This window comes from Rhipicephalus microplus, chromosome 9 (assembly GCF_043290135.1).
Source record: "Rhipicephalus microplus isolate Deutch F79 chromosome 9, USDA_Rmic, whole genome shotgun sequence".
Lineage (NCBI taxonomy): Eukaryota > Metazoa > Arthropoda > Arachnida > Ixodida > Ixodidae > Rhipicephalus > Rhipicephalus microplus.
This window is the reverse complement of record NC_134708.1, coordinates 12666201-12687519: the sequence shown is the minus strand read 5'-3', so window position 1 is coordinate 12687519 and position 21319 is coordinate 12666201. Positions and strand designations below refer to the sequence as shown.

The window sequence follows — 21319 nt, the reverse complement described above, 5'->3', positions numbered from 1 at the left end:
CCACTGAGCCCGGCCAGTGCTTGGAACTCGTTTTTGAGCTGTCCTTAGGCAGGCTTGATGTCGGGAATGTAATCGCGTTGATATGAGTAATAAAACGCTTTAGAACATCAAAACACACACACACACACACACACACACACACACACACACACACACACACACACACACACACACACACACACACACACACACACACACACACACACACACACACACACACACACACACACACACACACACACACACACACACACACACACACACACACACACACACACACACACACACACACACACACACACACACACACACACACACACACACACACACACACACACACACACACACACACACACACACACACACACACACACACACACACACACACACACACACACACACACACACACACACACACACACACACACACACACACACACACACACACACACACACACACACACACACACACACACACACACACACACACACACACACACACACACACAGCCAGGCGTCACACAATGCGAATTGCGTAACGAGTGGGTTGTCTAATATTCCAACCCATTAAAATTCGTTCTTGATTAATGTTCACCTATGTGGCGCATACTCACTTTAGGCATATTTCTTCATCGTCGTCAGCCACTGCAGAAAAAAAAATTGCACGAAATTCCTAACAAGTCTGTAGCAGACACCACTCTTCTCCAAAGAATGACGAAGAATAGCGTAGTGAATGCTATAGCCTACTACAGAAAATTCATTAATATTTATGGCGTAGTGGGTACACAGCAGTGTGCTTGTAGCATCCCAAAGAGGGTTTAGACGAGGCTCTGAAAGGCTGCTCTTCTAGCTTACGCTGCGACTGTGCTGCGCGTTCCGCGCAAGCCTGGTGCTTTTTTTTTCCATTTCAATTGCTCCTTTGCTTCATCGTGATCTTCCTACTTCTAAATGTTAGCATATAGGTAGCGGTGTGTTGCACACATCGGTACAACTTCCCGGTGCTGCGAAAGCATATACAGTGTGTCCCACGTAACTTAAGCCAGAGTTTAAAAATATGCCGGAACACGTAATTACGACACGACCAAATGCATGTTAGTCACGTTGCCTGGAGTTTGACTATTTATTGTGTTCCCAAATATTGTTTGATTAGATATGTTTAATTACCTAAGTTTTCAAGAAATGAAAATCGATAAAAATTTCATTGAGAAAGTTGTAGATTGGTTTTCAAAACGTGCAATTAGACAGTTTTGAACTTTATATATGTTAGGTATTAGTGTTTTTCTGATAATTGCAAATGTTCGCAAAATGCAAAAAAAAATATCACGTGACAAACTCGCTCGCGCGTGAGTACGCACGATGATTCTATTGCTCCCTAACGTTCCACGTACGAACAACGCGCTTCCATCGCACCAGTTCACGACAGTGGTATGCAGTCACAGAGGTTATCGTTTTTTGTGGCCGATAGCAGAACGTGTTCATCGTAAAGCCACCACCATTGTTGTGGCCCTGCCGAGACAGCACAATGCATGCAAACGCTATGGTCGTTCGTATACGCGGAACGTTATTGGAGCACTAGAATCATTGCGCGCATGTATACTGTAGTGGAGGTGTCAGACGCCTTTTATTTGCGGACACTGTCGCTTGCAGTCGTCCATGGAGGGTGCTGATCTTCTGCGGCTCCTTGACTGGTGGCACTGGAAGCGGAAGCATGGTCATCCATGGCTGTAGACGAGATGCCACCTGCGTTGTCGTTGACAATAGAGAGTTTTAGTACTGCGGAATGGTGCTACGTACGCATCACGCAAGCGTCTTGCGTTACGTGGCGTCGTTTGCCACTAATCGGCTTTTAGTACGCCGTAGTACCCGCGTACGTAACGAGCGTGAAGCGTGCTGCGCCATCTGGTAGATCAAAATAGAAGCACGAGTTGTGGACAGCCAATGTGAGCCAATCCAAGTGTTATAGCCAGATTATGGCCATATTTTAAGCCACAGAGCCGGTCGGTGCTTGCCTTCGATGCCGCCATTTTGCAAAACGAAGTCTCGCGCTGTCGCGAACTTGTTCGAGAGCGGCGCGCTCACCTCATACGTACGCACGCACGCATCTCATGCGTGCGTACGTAGCGGCTGCGTACGTAACGCGATACGTGCGCGTTGCGGTCTGCGCATGCGCACTACGCAGAACGCGGCGTCCTTACGTACGCAACGCCGCCACGTACGCAGCGTACGCAGTACTGAAACTCCCTATAATAATCGCGAGTAACACAGTACGAAAATTGCGCTATCTCCAGCTAAAGGCAACCATGTGTAGATGCGAAGCAGCGGGCGCTAACTCTGACGCTGGCGGCGGCGTCGACGCCGGCACTCTTCACGGCGTTGCGCAGGAGAGAAACCTGGGGAGGCGCAAAGCACGCAGTGATGAACCGATGTTTCGTATCGGAACATGCCAATCGCTGCTAATGGGCAGTGAGAGACTATGGATTCCGTTTGGACACAGAGACCCGCAGTGCGCTTTTAGTTAACGCGCACGCTGCGAATTTTTGTCGTTCAACAACACCCAGGAGCCATATCTCCCACCGGCACTACCTTCGAGGTCGAAATCCAGTGCCTTTATTTACGGCGTGGTCAGTGAACGCTCGTGCAGCGCGAGAAGTTGGTTTTAACAGCGTGAGCTGTTATGAGATCACAACTCGGGTCACGCGCGGTGCCGTCGTTGTCCGCCACCGCCGGTATCCGTAACCACTGTCGCACGAAAAAAAAAAAAAAACCAGTAAGGGAAAAACACCAAGGACACAGTGGGGCGGGAACCCGGGGTCCGCTGCGTGCCAGCCCAGTGTTATACCGCTGAGCCACGCTGGCGCTTGGGACGTACACAAACTTGCCTTAGGCAGGCTTGATGTCGAGAAAGGAATTGCGTTATTATGAGTAATAAAATGTTTTATAACAGCAAAGGAACAACCAGGCGTCACACAATGGGAATAGCGCAACGAGTGGGTCGTCCAATGCTCCAACCCATTAGAATAGCTTCATTACCTATTCTTCATTACCTATTCTTCATTACCTATTCATTAAGTGTGGCACATACCCACATCATGCGTAATTCTTTATCGTCGTCAGCCACTGCGTGAACAATTGGCACAAAATTCCTTGCAAGTGTTCAGTGGAAATTCTTTGAAGTGTTCAGTGTGTTCAGCACACATTTCTCAGAAGAATGACGAATGATAGCAGAGTGAATGCTGGCCTACTATCCAGAAATTATATTATTAATGTCACAGTGCGTACCAAGCAAGTGTGCTTGCAGCAGTTACCCAATGAGTATTTAGAAAAGGATCTGAAAGGTTGATCTTCTCGCTTTCACTGTGACTGTGCTGCGCCTTCCGCGCAGGCCTGGCGTTTTTTTCACTCGAGAATTTCGCTAGCAGATTCTGACTGTGTGGTGGTGGTAGTGGTTAGAAGAGGAATAAAAGCACCTAATTTCTGCAGCCCAATAGGGAGCACGGCACAGTGCCTGGACTGCCTGTGTCTGCGTCGCGAGAGGGAGTGAGTATAGAAGACGAGAAGGAGGGAAGGGGACGGGCATGTGCAGTGGTCTAGTCGCGGGGTGGAATGCCCAGAGGAAGCGGAATGCCTAGAGAAAAGCGGGGGAGCGAGCGTAGGTTAGCAGGCGTTCCCTGCGTCCGCGTTGTGAGGCGAGAGAGGAGCAGAAGAGAGGAGAGAGGGGAGAAGACGCGCATGCGCCATGGAGGTGCTAACGCTGTTGGGAGGGATGTCTAGAGGAGAGAGGGGTGAGAGTGAGCGCAAGCAGGTGGTAGGAGAGAGGTGGAGAGATGAACCAACACCACCTAGAGGAAATCTCGGTGGCGTTGGATGAACGCGTGGTTGTAGGAGAGAGGGAAGGAAGAGAGCTGCGCGTGCGGGGTGTGAGGGCGGATGCCGCCGACGCCGCGAGACATACGTCCGAGCAAGAGGTGCTTCGCATCTGAAATCGCAGTTCCACTGCAAGGGTGAAGCAATGGATGCGATGGCAACAAATTGTAATGTTATACGAAGTAGGGCTGTCAACTAACTTTATTAGATCCAGTCTCACGTAACGCTACAAAATATTGGTGTAAGAGAATACAACCGCTCCAGGAATAGGGGAGCGCATGACGCTGAAGGACGTACCAGGCGTCCGCTAATGCCTGCCGAGAATAGCGCGCACCCTCAGAATCTAAGTTCATAGTAGCTGCTCGAGCGAGCCACACCTCCCCCTCTCCCTTGTCTTTCTCTCATGCTCTTTCAAGACGGGTAGGGCGTTTCATCTTTGCATAAGCAGCATTGTACTGCAGGCCTTACACACGGATGGATGTTGTCGCATATGCGCCCTCTAAGCGACAGAGATGGACCGGCTCGTTCGATCGCTAGTTCAGCCGCGTACGTCGCCTGCGCGAACGTGCTTTTACCTGCGGGTTGAACATGCGATAAGAGTGAGGATGTTATAGATTTGGACTTTATTGAGGACATGGCGGCAACGGTAAAAAAGAACAAAAAAATCTCAGTATATAGAGAGAAGTATTGGTTTTACTACAGCGTGTACAGTGTACGGTTTCAAGCAGGACTTGAGATTAACTTCTTTAAAGTCTCACCTTCATCTCCTCGCTGGCTTGAAGTGGTTGGTGTGGTGGCCTGTAGCGTGGCCTCCGAGGTTTTGGACGTTGAATCTTGCCCTTGTCTGGGAGGGCTCTGCTCACTCTGGATCGTTCCGACGTCGTCAGACTTCTCGCGTGTAGTGTTCTCAGAGCTGGCACGTCCTCCGAGCGTCGAGGTTCGTGCCTTGTCGTGACGCGAGACGTCACCGTTGTCGTCGTCGTCGTCATCGTCGTCGTTTTGCTCGTCCGGCTGAGAAGACGAGTTCGCGTACTTCGAGCTGTCGTCGTGACCTTTCACAGACCCGTGAGACTCGTTCCCGTTGACCGTAGACAGCGTTCCATGAGACGTTTCGTCTTTGCTCTGACTTGCTGACACTGTCGTCGATGCGTTGTCGACCTTGGCGAATTGACTGGGACCGTGACTCAGCGTTGAGGAGCTGGCGTTGCTGTGTCGTAGAAGCGCGTCTGTCACGACAGACGCACTGGTACCTTCCAAGTGTGTTGCAGAGCCCTCAGTGCTGAGGGGCAGGTTCAAGGAAAAGCTTATAAAGCCCGTAGGCCCATCAGTTACTCCGTGTCTCTCTTTTGGGCTGGGTACATGTCCACTCACACTGGAGCTGCTATCGGTCTGGCCTTGCGGAAATACACTTTGGACCGTAGTTTCTGTTTTGTTGTCTGTAATATCAACCAATTAATCAATCTACTTTATTGTTGCCTAACATGTTAATTACAAGGTATAATATAGGGGGGCGAAATATACAGACAAATATAGAGATGGAACTACGTTGTTACATTACCAAGGTGAAATAGCAGGATATTTGGCACGACAGACAACAGTACTACACTACAGTAAGGCAAGCAGAGGTGTTTACTACAGTACTTCATAGCACTTCGAGCAATCTTTGCTAACAGGGCCTATGGTGCCGCTGAAGGACGGATATAGCGTTATTTTTGTGTCTCGGCAGTTCCGAATAAATTTGCAATGGGCTTTTCTTCCTACAAAGCTTCGCGTGCCTATAGAGTGCGCGTACACAAGTTACCTGACGTTGAAAGCATGAGAGTTCAGGACGATTGGCGCACTCTTCTTGAATAAACCTTAACTCCAGCTCGTGCACTTCGAAGGTACTAGCTGTAGGAGACTCAAGACACAATATGCAGCTTTCTTTTCTATACGTGAGGCAGTGAATATGCACGTTGTCTGGCGTACGTCTTGGCACCCCAACATCACATTAGGTTAAGTTTGAGCTGTTCGGCTCGGTTAATTCGCGGTGTCTCTGACGCGTTGCATGACATTACGAACGATATATCTAACCAGAAATTTTTTTTGCTTGATTCGTGTATCTTGCATTAGGATCGCTTACGCATGAAGCGAGTAGTATCATCACTCAGTCTCGTCTGTGTCTTTCTGTGTCCTCGTTCTCGTGCTGTTTCGCACCTATGAAATCTTACCAATAAGCTCAAAATCATACCTCTTTAAAGCAATATCAGCTCTGCACACCGAACTAGAGAGAAGTGAGAAAGCGTTGCTGATGGCGTTTTTGGTGTTTTCTGAATGAATGGTCGAATCTAAATGAGGGAATAAATAAGGTAAATTTCGCTTACGTGGGACAACGAGGTGGTTGTTGCGGAAGTCTGACGAAGAGTTGAAGTCTTGGTCGACGCCCATGGCGAGTGCTTTGTCATCTCCCGTCGGCAATGAGCCTCGTGCTCCCTCTGGAGGTAGTGCGCCAGCATTAAAATCAAGCACACTATGCGTAAGGAAGTTATTACTCCTGAACCTAGTGTACTAATTATAACATAAAAATTACACGTGATAAATTAGTTAGACTGGCAATCACGGAGGAAAAAAAAAAGACTGCTGAGAAGGGCTCGAGGTGACTTTGGCTAAACGAATACAATAAAATGCCTCTCCTGTCGCACCACACGAAAGTGATTTGCCTAGTCTGGCGTCTCAACGCATGCTCAAAATGAAGGTTGCATGACTTCAGAGTCAGAATCCTCTGTTTCCACAGAATGTTTCTTATCGAGGGGTGGAGGCAGACATTTTCTTTCGGGTAGGAGAAAGGGAAGAGGAGGGTGTTCAAACATATTTTACGTTCGTTCTTGCGGTTTTTGTGTCCGTGTACATACAGAAATGGAAAATTGAGAAATTGCGGCTTAACGGAGTTCACATAAGAAATTTCATATAACTCTTAATATTATAATAGTAGTTTGAATGATTTCACATAGTCTTCATTGTGTGCCTGCTTTCGTGTCAAGTTATAACGCTCTTGTTTTCAAGGAAGTCGCCTCACTTGGATACGCTTTAGCGTTTTGTTTGGTATATCTAATCAAACCATTCAGGTCGCCCTTGCATAATAGCCGTTTTTGTACCCATTATCCTACAAGCTATCACTTTGTTTCACGTGGCAGCCATTTTAGGTGTGTCAGTGACAGAAAAAAAGACGTATTATTCCTCGACATTGTTTGACACTTTCTTAAATTGAGCGAGTTCTGCTGGAGTTGGCGTTTTGGTGTACGTCCTTACAGAAAATTTTAAATCTTTTTGTGGTTTACAGCTGGCCTGCTTTGCAAGCTGCGACCGCCCAAGCGGAGAATATCTAGAGCTGCGTTTTTCTAGTTAGTGGCTGAAGTACGATACAAAAATGCGATGACGCCTATGCGTGCTAGCATTGTTACGAGAGAGCACAGACGCATGCACACGGGGAAACCATTGTTATAAAGCATAAAGTGTGGGATTGGGCTAGCTGGTATTGATTGATTGATATGTGGGGTTTAACGACCCAAAACCACCATATGGCTATGAGAGACGCCGTACTGGAGGGCTGCGGAAGTTTCGACCACCTGGGGTTCTTTAACGTGCACCCAAATCTGAGCACACGGGCCTACAACATTCCCGCTTCCATCGGAAATGCAGCCACCGCAGCCGGGATTCGATCCCGCGACCTGCGGGTCAGCAGCCGAGTACCTTAGTCACTAGACCACCACGGCGGGGCCTTGGGTTAGTTGGTAATGCATTGTTAAACGTCTCGGCGCGAAAATTTCAGACAACAAGAGACGAGGACGAGCAGACGCGTCCTCGTCTCTTGTGTTCGTTGTACGATAATTTCGCCCTGAGAAGTTACAAAGCGTACTTTTGACGCGTTTCCTGCGAATTTCGGCGCGTTTTCGCCCCGCATCAGCGCATACACCGAGCTAGAATATGCATAAGTGTGCGCGCGGTTCCCTTTCAGGCAGGGTGAAAGTTCATCGCCGCCCCCCCCCCCCCCATGTAAAGTCAATGTATGGGGCAGACATTGCGTCCCCCTTCCCTCCTAGGTAACTAAGAAAAGGGCGGAGCGCCCCCCCCCCCCTTTTTTTTTTTTTGCATCACGTTGCAACGTCTATAGAAACATAGTTCATAAACACGGGACATATGATCGCCCACAAAGACACACAGCGCAGACAAAAAGTGCAAATGACTGATTACCTCTCGACGCCTTTCGCGTTGCTTATCACTTCAAATAACTTCCGCCGCGATAAAACAGTGTGGTTTTAGATTCTGACCCTAAGGTCGTGGGTTGAATTCCAGCTTAAATGGTCGAGATTCTATAAGGCCCTTGTACTGGGTGGTATTAGTGCACGTTAAAGATCTTTTGGCCTATAATTCCGCAGCTCTACGCTATGGCATGGCTTATTCATGTCCAAATTTTAACTCGTTATTATTATTGTCAACAACAACAACAACAACAACAACAACAACAACAACAACAACAACAACAACAACAACAACAACACTAATACTACTAATAATAGTTGTCATCGCTACAAAGAGCAATCTTGAAGATATAAGAAGACTTCCCAGTGTAGATCTTCAAAGAAAATAGTTTAAATCAACCTGGTCAAATGTTTATTTTACCGGCCTGTACGAAATGCGTCAGCAGTGCTGACACTTTTCAATGACATCATACTGTAATTTTCGTGCAAAGAAACTTAATATTTCTTCGATTTGAGCATTCCCAAACCACGATATGGTTATGAGGGACGCTGTACTGGAGGGCCCTGCAAATTTGGACCATCTGGCGTTTTTTTTACACGAGCCTCAAGCACGTCATCTCCAGCGAAACGTGGCCGCTTCGGCGGACATTTGATCCCAAAACCTGCGGGAAAACCTTAGAGTAACCACTAAACCACCGTGGTGGGTGTAGACATTGAAATGAACAGTGTTTTAGGATGGATGGTCACATTGACACGCAGGTTAATGTAAGCACCACTAATTGTTCATTCCTTACCTCTTGGTGCTTCGCTACTTCCGGAGGTGGTTTGGTTTGATGACGCCGGTGCGACAGGAACGGGCTCTGGATAAAGGCGAATAATGAATTTTGGCGTATATTAATTTTTCACGTGCATAAATGACACAATCTGATGACGTTGATGAACTACTTCGACACTGAATTTCAATTTAAAAATTGTTATCGAACAGCAAGCATAGAATCGTGACGCACTGTTCAAATTTTCTTCTTTTTTCCCCGAAGTCACGCAACGGCAATTTCAACCGATCAATTGTGTCTGGAAATCTCAACTATTATGGCGTGAATGAAATTTTAATAAAACTACCCGACGTGTCCTACCTTACTACTTCAGTGACTGGGAACTTTCAATAATATATCCAGTTGAGTGGTGAAGCTTCTATGTTCACATACTGCGGTTCCGTTATAGTAAGACTGAACAAATGAACACGGGAGATAAACACACGTTTATGTGGCTTGAGTTACCGCTGACTGGGGACTATCGGCGTCAAATGAAACCAATACAGCTGGAAGCACACGAAATGAAAGGGCGCGCATATATTTGCAGTGCCGCGAAAGAGTTACTTGGTATAATGCCCTAGGTTAGCCTATATACAGTTACTTTATACCAAACCGGATGTGCGCGTCTGTACATATATAGATAGGGATGACAGAAGGGCGGGCACTATACACTATTGCGAATGCTTGCCGCTGTTGTAGTTTTATTTGACACCAATAGTACTTTGCTTTTGTTACCGTGACTTTTACAGTACTTTTTATGATTGCATGTGAAGGAAATGCGTATGTTAATTAAGGCTTGCGGTTTACTAAAGTAGAGAACGAAAAAGCGATATAAATATATTCTACATTGTGTTTGATTGCCTCCCTTTAATCCCTTTAATCCCTCGGAAAACATGTGAGCCAAACATTGTAGCACGCAGCGTAGGATTCTAAAATTTTCAGTTAGCTATAAATCACTCGATCTTTTATCTAAAGGATGCCATTAACTCAAACGACTACGTCACTAAACGCAAAGTCCACAGCACAGTCTTTGTCTGATTTCTGATTTGATAGTGCGCTGCGTCGTTTTTCCTGCGTGCACGGCAACTATATATATATATATATATATATATATATATATATATATATATATATATATATATATATATATATATATATATATATATATATATATATATATATATATATATATATATATATATATATATATATATATATGCAGGCATGGTGGTTGAGTGGCCGTAGCGTTGCATATAGTCTAGTAGATCCTCCGTGAGCGGTCACAACGTGGTTTATTTCGACGTTTCGGCCTAGAGTCTGGCCTTCATCAGGAATAAAGATACAGTTTGTCGGTGCTCAGCTTTATACAATCTCAAATCAGAGGGCAAGGAAAGAGGGAAAAAAGGAAAGAAAAAAAGAAAAGAAAAGAAAAAAAGAAAGAAGAGAAAATAATATACGGTGGACGCCCCTCGGGTGCCCCCCTTCCACTTTTCCTTCCACTTCCCCCCTCATCTCTCTCCCCCCTCTCCCCTTCACCTTTCTGATGTCAGCGGTCTGTGTATGTTTCCGTTCACTAGCGCATTCCTCCCGATCAGACGGCCCCTACTGGCACTGGCGGTTCGGTGTGAGGCAAAAAAGAGCTTTTCAGGAAGTCCTAAGCCTTTAACTACTCGGGGTCCCGTAAACAATTCGTCGTAGAAGGACGGGGGCCGCGTATTGTGGCAGAAGCTGGTCAGCGGGCATTTTAGGAAGTTCTAAGCCTTTAACTACTCCGCGCCCTGTCAACATTTCGTCGTAAAAATAGGGGTGCCCCGTATTGCGGTAGGCTGTGCAAGCGCGTGCAATGCGAATTCCTGGCCCGCTTCTAAATTACGCGTGTCGTGGGGGCCTCCCGGCTGTGCACATGGTTGCTGTTGGGCATGTCGTGCATGGCACAATTGATTGGGTAGTAAAATAAAACAGAAAACAGACGACAGCTGCGCTTAGGAACAGTAGTTACACTTGGAATTGTTTTGAGTAGTCCAGTGCCCTTCGCAGCTGCAGTGCCGTGAACTCAGTTACTATTTTCATTGTTGCCGTTATTGTTTTCTAATGCTTTAATTGCTGAAAGTGTACCAGGATTCTCATTTATTCCTCTATCGGGGGTGTTAAATCGGTGGATAAGGTATGACTCTCGTTGTTCACGTTCTAGATTTGAATTAAATCCCGTCTCTAAGAGCGTTACTGATAGTTTGTCGAATGCATGGTCGGGAAGATTGAGATGTTTTGATAGAGGTAGACTTGGGGCTGATTTCGCATGGGCTCTGTGATTATTGAAGCGAATCCTAAATGGTGTTTCTGTTTGTCCGATGTACTGCATACCACACACGTTGCATTCGAGTAGGTACACCATATTAGAGGAATCGCATGTTAGGTTTCCTCGTATGTTAATCGAAAACTTGGATTGCGTGCTGGTTGCTTTGTCTGTTTCTCGCAACGCCTTACATACAAGACATCGTGGCTTTAAGCAAGGGCGGCATGAATTATTGGGGGGTGATGTGTTAATTTGGGAGTGGACAAGGGTGTCTTTGAGGTTACGTGGTCGTCGGTAAACGACGCCTGGAGCGGATGGGAATGCGCGTTTCAGACGTTCACTTTGTTCCAGAATGTTGTAATGTCGTTTAAGAATTTTGTTTACATTGGGGAAGTTTGTGCTGTAAGTCAAGCAGAGGTTTGTTCGTTGTGGGTCTTCTCGTGGTGGTCGCTTCATAAGTAAGTCTTCACGCTTTAGTTTTCTCGCTTTTTGAACAGCGTCATTAATTACATGTGGGGGGTATTTTTGTTGCTCGAGCATAAGTTTTAGCCTCTGTGAGCTCGTGTCAAAGTCAGCGTCTCTAGAGCAGATTCGCTTAAACCGGTGAGCCTGGCTATATGGAATACTGTTTTTACAGTGGCGTGGGTGGTCGCTTTGGTAATGAAGGTATTGTTGTCGATCCGTTGGTTTGCGATATAGGGTTGTAGAGAGCTTCTCTTCTTCTATCGTTATGGTAACATCAAGAAAATTTACGGTAACTTGCGAGTATGTGTGTGTGAAGTGTATGTTCGGATGTACAGCATTGTAAGTGTCTATAAAGCTGAGAAGTTCGTCCTCGCTGTGGGTCCAAATAAGAAAGATGTCGTCTATGTATCTTCTGTATAACATTGGTTTCAAGGAACTTTGTGCAAGAAATTCAGATTCTAGCTTTCCCATAAATATGTTGGCATAATTAGGTGCCATTTTGGTGCCCATAGCGGTCCCGCTGATTTGTCGAAAATACTCTTGGTTAAACTCGAATGAATTTAATTCGAGGACCATCCTCGTCAATGTTGCAATGGCAGAGAAATCTGGGGTGTTAGATTGTCTATGGTTTGTGTACATGTTTTGTAATGCAGCTATGCCGTCATCGTGAGGAATATTTGTATATAATGAAGAGACATCAAGAGTAACCAAGTACGAGTTTTTCGGCACACAGATACCCGCAATGTCTCGAAGAAAATGTGTGGTGTCTTTTATGTACGACGCGAGGGTGCATGGAATGTGGCTTATTAGTTTGTCCACGTACCCTGATATGGGTTCAGTTATTGTACCGATGCCTGATATGATTGGTCGACCTGGGTTACCGGGTTTATGAATTTTTGGGAGAATGTAGAAGTGACCTGGACGAGGGTATGCTGCTTGCATCAGTTTGTGGTCAGTGTTGGTTATCTTTTCTGCGTCCAACAGTTTCTTTAGTTCTGTTGATACCATACGTTTGTATTCGTCTGTCGGATCACCTGGGAGGCGTCCGTAAAATCTTGAGTCGTCTAGTTGGCGGTATGCTTCTTGTAAGTAGTTGGTTGTATTAAGGACTACAATTGCTCCTCCTTTGTCAGCGGGTTTTATTGTTATGTCTGTCCTAGATGCCAAATTTTTCATACTTATTTTTTCAGATTTGGTCAAGTTTTCTCGGTTTCCTTTCTGTCTGTGGTATTCGTGTACTATATCTTTCTGTACTGCGGTGATATAAAGGTCCAAGCACTTGTCTCGATTACTGTTCGGTGTCCAATCATTTGATTTATGGCGGTGAATTGTTTCGTGGTTAGAAGGCCTATCCAAGAAATATTCGCGCAACCTTAAGCTTCGAGCGAAGTTGTCGAGGTCTCGGAGTAAGTGGAATTCATCGAAAAATTTTGTGGTCGGGCAGAAACTTAGTCCCTTAGATAGCAGTTTTACTTCGTCAGGTGACAAGCTCGTGTCCGATAAGTTTACAACCACAGTGTCACACGGTGTGTTCCTAGATGGGTGCTTGTTTGTGCCATTAGTGTTTTCCTGGATGGTGGTGTTGTAATGATAAGGCACTGTATCAGGGAACGCGGGTTTGGGCACATGGTCTCTTTCGAGTTTATGAATTGTTGTGGTCCTGATGGCTTGGTATTTATTCTGCTCAAATTCTGTTAATCGCGTGATTTCTTCGTTCGATAAAGTGTTGTGGCGGAGAATGGTGTTGGTCATAGCGACCAGTTTCTTTCCCTGCTTGTCACTATGATTAAGAGCAATTTCTGTTAATTTAAGAGATGCCTCAAGGAGGACGTTTTTCCATGTTATTTGGTCGTGTTTATCTAGATTTGTAGCGGCTGGTGTGAGGGAGAGTGTCATACCCTTGGGGGCTATTCTAGCACGAAGGTACACTTGCAATGTTGATTTATGCATTGCATGTCTAATTCGTTTGTCAGCAAGTTTTCGTACCTTAAGGAAAGTGGCACTGCAACTGGGAAGTGATGAGCTGGACTTACATTTCAGAAGTCAATCTTCTTTTGGGTGCGGGGATGGCATTCATAAAAATTCATAAAAAAATTTATAAACTCGAAAGAGACCATGTGCCCAAACCCGCGTTCCCTGATACAGTGCCTTATCATTACAACACCACCACCCAGGAAAACACTAATGGCACAAACGAGCACCCATCTAGGAACACACCGTGTGACACTGTGGTTGTAAACTTATCGGACACGAGCTTGTCACCTGACGAAGTAAAACTGCTATCTAAGGGACTAAGCTTCTGCCCGACCACAAAATTTTTCGATGAATTCCACTTACTCCGAGACGTCGACAACTTCGCTCGAAGCTTAAGGTTGCGCGAATATTTCTTGGATAGGCCTTCTAACCACGAAACAATTCACCGCCGTAAATCAAATGATTGGACACCGAACAGTAATCGAGACAAGTGCTTGGACCTTTATATCACCGCAGTACAGAAAGATATAGTACACGAATACCACAGACAGAAAGGAAACCGAGAAAACTTGACCAAATCTGAAAAAATAAGTATGAAAAATTTGGCATCTAGGACAGACATAACAATAAAACCCGCTGACAAAGGAGGAGCAATTGTAGTCCTTAATACAACCAACTACTTACAAGAAGCATACCGCCAACTAGACGACTCAAGATTTTACGAACGCCTCCCAGGTGATCCGACAGACGAATACAAACGTATGGTATCAACAGAACTAAAGAAACTGTTGGACGCAGAAAAGATAACCAACACTGACCACAAACTGATGCAAGCAGCATACCCTCGTCCAGGTCACTTCTACATCCTCCCAAAAATTCATAAACCCGGTAACCCAGGTCGACCAATCATATCAGGCATCGGTACAATAACTGAACCCATATCAGGGTACGTGGACAAACTAATAAGCCACATTCCATGCACCCTCGCGTCGTACATAAAAGACACCACACATTTTCTTCGAGACATTGCGGGTATCTGTGTGCCGAAAAACTCGTACTTGGTTACTCTTGATGTCTCTTCATTATATACAAATATTCCTCACGATGACGGCATAGCTGCATTACAAAACATGTACACAAACCATAGACAATCTAACACCCCAGATTTCTCTGCCATTGCAACATTGACGAGGATGGTCCTCGAATTAAATTCATTCGAGTTTAACCAAGCGTATTTTCGACAAATCAGCGGGACCGCTATGGGCACCAAAATGGCACCTAATTATGCCAACATATTTATGGGAAAGCTAGAATCTGAATTTCTTGCACAAAGTTCCTTGAAACCAATGTTATACAGAAGATACATAGACGACATCTTTCTTATTTGGACCCACAGCGAGGACGAACTTCTCAGCTTTATAGACACTTACAATGCTGTACATCCGAACATACACTTCACACACACATACTCGCAAGTTACCGTAAATTTTCTTGATGTTACCATAACGATAGAAGAAGAGAAGCTCTCTACAACCCTATATCGCAAACCAACGGATCGACAACAATACCTTCATTACCAAAGCGATCACCCACGCCACTGTAAAAACAGTATTTCATATAGCCAGGCTCACCGGTTTAAGCGAATCTGCTCTAGAGACGCTGACTTTGACACGAGCTCACAGAGGCTAAAACTTATGCTCGAGCAACAAAAATACCCCCCACATGTAATTAATGACGCTGTTCAAAAAGCGAGAAAACTAAAGCGTGAAGACTTACTTATGAAGCGACCACCACGAGAAGACCCACAACGAACAAACCTCTGCTTGACTTACAGCACAAACTTCCCCAATGTAAACAAAATTCTTAAACGACATTACAACATTCTGGAACAAAGTGAACGTCTGAAACGCGCATTCCCATCCGCTCCAGGCGTCGTTTACCGACGACCACGTAACCTCAAAGACACCCTTGTCCACTCCCAAATTAACACATCACCCCCCAATAATTCATGCCGCCCTTGCTTAAAGCCACGATGTCTTGTATGTAAGGCGTTGCGAGAAACAGACAAAGCAACCAGCACGCAATCCAAGTTTTCGATTAACATACGAGGAAACCTAACATGCGATTCCTCTAATGTGGTGTACCTACTCGAATGCAACGTGTGTGGTATGCAGTACATCGGACAAACAGAAACACCATTTAGGATTCGCTTCAATAATCACAGAGCCCATGCGAAATCAGCCCCAAGTCTACCTTATCAAAACATCTCAATCTTCCCGACCATGCATTCGACAAACTATCAGTAACGCTCTTAGAGACGGGATTTAAATCAAATCGAGAACGTGAACAACGAGAGTCATACCTTATCCACCGATTTAACACCCCCGATAGAGGAATAAATGAGAATCCTGGTACACTTTCAGCAATTAAAGCATTAGAAAACAATAACGGCAACAATGAAAATAGTAACTGAGTTCACGGCACTGCAGCTGCGAAGGGCACTGGACAACTCAAAACAATTCCAAGTGTAACTACTCTTCCTAAGCGCAGCTGTCGTCTGTTTTCTGTTTTATTTTACTACCCAATCAATTGTGCCATGCACGACATGCCCAACAGCAACCATGTGCACAGCCGGGAGGCCCCCACGACACGCGTAATTTAGAAGCGGGCCAGGAATTCGCATTGCACGCGCTTGCACAGCCTACCGCAATACGGGGCACCCCTATTTTTATGACGAAATGTTGACAGGGCGCGGAGTAGTTAAAGGCTTAGAACTTCCTAAAATGCCCGCTGACCAGCTTCTGCCACAATACGCGGCCCCCGTCCTTCTACGACGAATTGTTTACGGGACCCCGAGTAGTTAAAGGCTTAGGACTTCCTGAAAAGCTCTTTTTTGCCTCACACCGAACCGCCAGTGCCAGTAGGGGCCGTCTGATCGGGAGGAATGCGCTAGTGAACGGAAACATACACAGACCGCTGACATCAGAAAGGTGAAGGGGAGAGGGGGGAGAGAGATGAGGGGGGAAGTGGAAGGAAAAGTGGAAGGGGGGCACCCGAGGGGCGTCCACCGTATATTATTTTCTCTTCTTTCTTTTTTTTTCTTTTCTTTTCTTTTTTTCTTTCCTTTTTTCCCTCTTTCTTTGCCCTCTGATTTGAGATTGTATAAAGCTGAGCACCGACAAACTGTATCTTTATTCCTGATGAAGGCCAGACTCTAGGCCGAAACGTCGAAATAAACCACGTTGTGACCGCTCACGGAGGATCTACTAGACTATATATATATATATATATATATATATATATATATATATATATATATATATATATATATATATATATATATATATATATATATATATATATAGGACGAAATATTTTATTTTGATCTAGTTTTTGTCGCTGAGCATTTATATGCAAATCAGCCTCATCGCAATGAACATTATCACGACGAGTAACCACGGTTGCTTTCCATGTGCGAACTCTGGGTTCTACGATCAGCTTAAATCGTAGACATTACCTTCGGGGTCGCTGAACGATAGTTCACTCATCGCTGTTTACGAGAACCACGACCAGGTGTCGGATCTGGTGCTATAGCACTTCGCGAAGACCTGTCTCAGCGTGACGTCACACTGCGATTACACGCCACTTAGAAGCCACCCACTCGATATCATGACCAAATGTGGTTACCCTAATGTGATGCTATTAAAAATGTTTCAGATGCTTTCGCGGACACCAAAATACTCCTCTCGGGGCTCTCACGCCGGTGCAATTACTTGGAGTGACCATCTGAAAATATATGAAATTCGTGCCTGTGCTCTTTTCAATCGTGCGACAGATCACCAACGATGGTAGTTCTTGACGGATGAAAAAAGAAACGTTGTGACAGTCGATTTGTGAGGCAATGAAAAAAAAATATTGATCAAGTCACTTGACGATTACTCTAAAAGGTGTAGCACAGTCTCGTTGAGGCCGTTCAATATAAAAATAAAATAAAAAAAAACATTCGTGAAGACTGTCAAGGGCAGTTTAAGCTGTTGTCTTCTGATGGACATGCACGCTCTGTCGTGGTGCGAAATTCACTCTATTTTACCTTGCATAGTTTTTGTATGTGCGTTATTACCGCAAATGCATCCGTAGAGGAAGCATCCCTCGATGTCCTTCTGAGAATTCTGTCGGCAGCGATACCCCGGTGGACATCGCTGAGGACACTTTACCTCTGCAATTAGACATAGAAAAATCAATCAATCAATCAATCAATCAATCAATCAATCAATCAATCAATCAATCAATCAATTAATCAATCAAACAATATGCTTCGGAAGAATCAGGGCAAAGACAAAAAAAAGCGATATTTTGCATGCGGGACACGCTGGAACTAACAGTAGATGATTCATTTTTTTATTTAATGTAATGCGAAGACTCGTAAGTGTGATTTTAGTCAAAAGGGATAACACTTCAAAAGGATCCGATTACTAATGTCTTATGCCTCAGCAGCTAAACGTTGTCCTTAGTGCATACCACCGGGGTGGTCAGATAATTATGCTCCACCGCTTGTCGCGGGATTGAATCTCGGCCACAGCGGTAGCATTTTGATGGATACGAAATGCTAGAAGCTCGTGTACTCAGATTTAAGCGCACAATAATAAAAAAATCCAGGTGGTTGCACGTTACCTATTTCATTTACAACAATAATTAATAGTAGTGGTCATAAGTGTCCAAAACAATCGCAAGAATTCACGGGAAAGTCAGAAATGAAGAGTACATGGGGCTGCATATAGTTTCACTCTTTATGCAACAGATATTTTCTTTTTCTGAGCAAAATTCAAGACCACATGTATCTACCTTTTTTTTCGCTTCATTCTTCGAACTGCCATTGCTTACCGCAGATGCAGCCTCGTCGGAAGCAGCCTCGATCATCCCTGGTCGAGTTTTCTGTGCATTCTTTGCCAATTGGACACGGAGAAATGCATCCTGCGCAAACATAGAGGCGTTAGAGAAAGCGTACTTGGTACTTGGTACGAACACACGAAAAAGAAGTATAAAGGACGCTTATTGTAACACATGATGGTCTAGATCGGGGGTCTCGCTTACGGAAACCAGCCCGTGCATGAGCGTCTTCGTGCTTTTAGATATATTTTCTGAACAACGATCATGAATGTTCAGTTTTGTTATGCGGTACCTTGCCAATATTGATTAGTAATGACTTGAGGAGCTTTTTTTTCAAAATGTGTTTAAATAAGTACCAAAACTTTCTTAAATAAAAGTGTATTGGCACATAAATTCTCTCAACTTCCACCTAAATGAATATTAACTGATCAGTAATTAATAATACTAGTTCATTATTGCTGTTTCAGACGAAAGCTCGAAGTATGTGTGTGTAAATAGAGCTTTCTTGAAACTAGTTTTGGTTCTGTATTTTGCTAATTAAAAAAAAGCCCATAGTTTGTTCGGATAAACTACAGTGACATGACTGATCTCAAATGTAGTTTTTTTTTCGTGAAGTACACCGTGCTGTGATCATATGTTGAAACGCGACCATTGAGAAAAAATAAGCTCTTTGTTTCGGAATCAGTGACCAGATTTTAATCATTCTGGAGGTCAGTGCCAATATGTTTCCCGAATGCTGACGTCAAGCCTCTTTCAGAAGTAACCGGTGTATTAAATACGGGAAATGCCTTCTCTTAGGTGCCTACGTTAACGCTCAAAGAGAGGTGAATTACGGAAATACTTTGTATTACTTTTCCCGACATATTATTACGTGCAATAAGTTAGCACGAAAATTTCGGTCTAACCGAATATGACGAAACTATCAGTATCCGTGATCCTGCCACTTACTCGATGTTGTGTCATGTCCCCTGTAGTCGTGTCTTCTTGGAATTTCTACGAAACAAAAAAGAAGTTCCAGAACATTACGAAGGAGCAGTGAGCAACATAATAACTGGAGACTGACTGAACTTGCACCATCGGCAAGTCGTATCAAAAGTTCCCTAAACGATTGAACACATGTCAGGGAAATTTTTTTGAACGTAACATTAGGAAGGAAGCCCTATAAGCCTCATCGAGGGCAAAATTTGGCGGTCGGCGTCAAGGACGAGTGATGCGAAAAACCATAATTCCGTAATGTCAGCGTATGAAGGCATCATGACGTCAGAGATTGCAAAAGTTCTGACGTCGCAGTCACGTCGTCATAATGAAACATCTGCGTCACTAGTATGTCTCAGTGACGTCGTAGTAACGTAAGATTGAATGATGACGTCATCACTTGCCAACGTAGCTTGGTTAAAAGCGGTCCCGTCACGGAGGCAATGTAAAATCAGGTGAGGTGCCACCGATTGTTAAGGCTGTGCGAAACCACATTAGTCGCAGACAGCTTTCGAACGGTGGTGGGGCTGGATCAATACATTGAGTGAAAAAAAAAAAAGATGATGATGGCCTTCGAGTCGTCTTAAATGAGTGTGTCAGGAAGCTTGGGAGATTTTAATTGAATAGATCCCATTAGTGTTTATGGCCATGGACGCTTTTTGCTGCTGCAGATTGCTGCAGTACCATAACGCACGAGGGCAATCACGTGGCTTTATTTCGAGCTTCGCAGGCACCATTTAAGCCGCACAGATGGAGGCGGAAATGAAGGAGGCCCGTGTACTCAAATTTGGGTGCACGTTAAAGAACTACCAGGTGGTCGAAATTTCTGGTGTCCTCCACTACGGCACGTCTCATAATCATATGGTGGTTTTGGGACGTTGAACCCCACATATCAATCAACCCTTTAGGCACCGCGAGAAATGGTCATGTATGTTGCTTCTAAAAATTGGATTGATCATTAGGGAACGCCCTCTACAACGCAACTAAATGCACTTTGTGCTACAATTAATATGACTTTTCCATAATTGATTTTAGTTATTTCACTAAGCGCAGTATTAGGAACAAATATTTTGTCAGGTGCCTCAAAACTGCAAGCCATATGTCGGTGGTTCAATTCTGTTGATATAAACCACATTTCTTCATTTCGTTTTTTTACGCCCTTGATACCCTTACACATTTATGTATTCATCGCGCACGTAATACATCTTGTAAGCTAAGCTGAATTTTCCGAAGACAGTAACCTTTCGCAGGAATGAAAAAAAAAAAACGTTTCTATTTTCGGCGAAGCAGCGCACAAAGGGCAGAAAACACGCGCACCTGAAAAGACGCGAACACAAGCGCGGTTACCGAAACTGACGATTTATCTACGGAAGATTCGGCTTACGTAGTAGAACACGCACATGCGCAATGACAGCAACGAATGCGACGAAGACTACACGCCGTCTTTTTATGTGTGTATTTTGTGTCCATTGTGCAATGCTTCTTCGAAAATTATGGGTTCACAAACTTGCCCTTCAGTACATATTACGCCTAGTGCGGTCGGAATAATAATAATAATAATAATAATAATAATAATAATAATAATAATAATAATAATAATAATAATAATAATAATAATAATAATAATAATAATAATAATAATAATAATAATAATAATAAAAACAGTAGAGAAAATTTCAGAGGAGACTTCCCTAGAATCGAGAAAGTCTAATGACGTCGCGCAAAACGACACGACTTCTTACCACAAACACAACCGGAAAGGAAGCAGCCGTAAAGGTCCTTCGGCGAAGATGGCGTGCATTCAAGGCCGG

General features: G+C 44.5%; 1 protein-coding gene across 1 annotated transcript in view; it reads right to left on the bottom strand.

Moving 5' to 3' along the window:
• Positions 1–1571: 1571 nt before the first annotated feature.
• Positions 1572–21319, bottom strand: part of LOC119164864 (uncharacterized) — a 34342-nt gene continuing 14594 nt past the window's right edge. The window contains exons 7-14 of the mRNA XM_075874157.1: positions 21251–21319; positions 19482–19526; positions 18528–18617; positions 17767–17862; positions 8897–8962; positions 6228–6338; positions 4623–5300; positions 1572–1740 (exon numbers count right to left, since the gene is read on the bottom strand). The exon at positions 21251–21319 is cut by the window's right edge and continues 27 nt beyond it. Of these exons, the coding sequence (XP_075730272.1) occupies positions 1622–1740; positions 4623–5300; positions 6228–6338; positions 8897–8962; positions 17767–17862; positions 18528–18617; positions 19482–19526; positions 21251–21319 (1274 nt within the window). The 3' untranslated portion in view covers positions 1572–1621. The remainder of the gene's footprint in view (positions 1741–4622; positions 5301–6227; positions 6339–8896; positions 8963–17766; positions 17863–18527; positions 18618–19481; positions 19527–21250) is intronic.